The 1,567-nt window shown below is 38.7% G+C and overlaps 1 protein-coding gene across 1 annotated transcript in view; it reads left to right on the top strand.

Annotated features, from left to right (window-relative positions):
- The first annotated feature begins 684 nt into the window (after positions 1 to 684).
- The window catches only part of LOC105618974 (neurogenic locus protein delta-like), a 41,861-nt gene continuing 40,978 nt past the window's right edge, over positions 685 to 1,567 (top strand). Inside the window, exons 1-2 of the mRNA XM_012200508.1 lie at positions 685 to 881; positions 1,019 to 1,194. Of these exons, the coding sequence (XP_012055898.1) occupies positions 685 to 881; positions 1,019 to 1,194 (373 nt within the window). The remainder of the gene's footprint in view (positions 882 to 1,018; positions 1,195 to 1,567) is intronic.

Below are 1,567 nucleotides of genomic sequence, written 5' to 3'. Positions count from 1 at the left end.
CGATTCGTTACTCATTTACTTCCTCTCATATCCCATACAGCACAGACGACCAAGAGACGTTTTAAAATCTTGTATTTACAATGCTAGAAATTCCTCCGAAATCTTGAACGGAAAAAGAGTTGATCAATTACATTGATGAAATTGTTTAAATGTAATTGATTTTTTTCTCCATCCAAAATCTCGGAGTGATTTCTGGGTGATATCGGTTTTAAAAACATTTTTTTTTTCTAGAACGTTCCTCAGATAAAATGTGCTATGTAAAAATGGATTGAAAAGAAAGGAACAAGTAGAAAATTTATTTCTATATAATTCCTTTCTATCATAAACCTTTTATTATATAGTTTTATAGATAATGCAACAAATAAAATGAAAAAATATTTTTCCAATTTCGACTACGAGTTTCAATCGCAAAAATAATATAACAGTCATAATTTATTTTTTAATTTTCCCTGTCTGGTAAATAATATCGATATATTATTGATTCGAGAGGCATCTGTAGGCATCGAGAGGCAAGGTGGGCACGACAGAGAGGAAAAATGCAACTTACGCGTGGAATGAAATAAGGAAGAAAAACGGGGGCATGGAGAACGACCGGGGCCGGAAGTGGTTTCATCTGGCTCCCCTGTTGGTCTGACCTGTTGAACCACCTCGTGACCGGAAGTACACTGTACAGCTACGGACACCATGGCAGTATCACTACTCTCCTTCACTCCCAGTTCTTCCCTCGATGCACAACGTACTGAGGAAAACAACAAAGGCTTCTTTCTGCGTATGGATAATTTATCACCACGTTGTTTACCTGATTACACGACTGTGATTCTTTTATCGGTTGTGATTTTACACCGACCGATGATAGTAGCTTTGTTCCTACGCCAATCTGTGTTTTTTCTCTGTTATTTTTAATCTATTTTTAACATATCATAGGTTTTAACACACACGATGTAATTAATTTTATTCTATACTTGAATTTATCGCGATTTTTAATTAAATTTGAATGATTATTATTTTATTTATTCAGTAAAAAATCAAAAGAGATCCTTGATCCCTGGTTAATCAATCTTAATAAGAACACAAATCTCTTTGAAAGGGCAGTAAACAGCCAAGATAGTATTCTTAATAGCGATGTGGATTTATTAGCTGCGACGGCTGCGCAACACTTGGCAAAGCACGCAGGCCTGCGAAATTTGGATGGAGGTGAGATAGGGGTGAGCTGGAGGGATTCTCTGTACTAACAATAAGGAACGGATGCGTGGCCGAGACAGGTCCAGGCATTGTATCCCCGACACAATGCCTGCAGCCGGGGAGCAGTATGTGCGCTATAATAATCTGTCACCCCATATAGCACCGATGCGTATGTCGCATAATACGAGCCCTTCGGCCAAGAGAGAAAAAGAGAGAGAGAAAGGAAGAGAGATGGGGATTCGCACCCCATCTCATCGGTTCTGCAACGAGTGACGTCACTTTCGCGTAGCATAAACACGCTAGGGAAGAGTCAGAAAAATAGCAAAGCAAAGCAAGTGTACGTACGTGCATTTCGCGTATTATATATGCAGTCTTGTCATAAAAC

This window comes from Atta cephalotes (assembly GCF_000143395.1).
Source record: "Atta cephalotes unplaced genomic scaffold scaffold00001, whole genome shotgun sequence".
Taxonomy (NCBI): Eukaryota; Metazoa; Arthropoda; class Insecta; order Hymenoptera; family Formicidae; genus Atta; species Atta cephalotes.
This window is presented reverse-complemented; position numbering and strand designations above follow the sequence as displayed.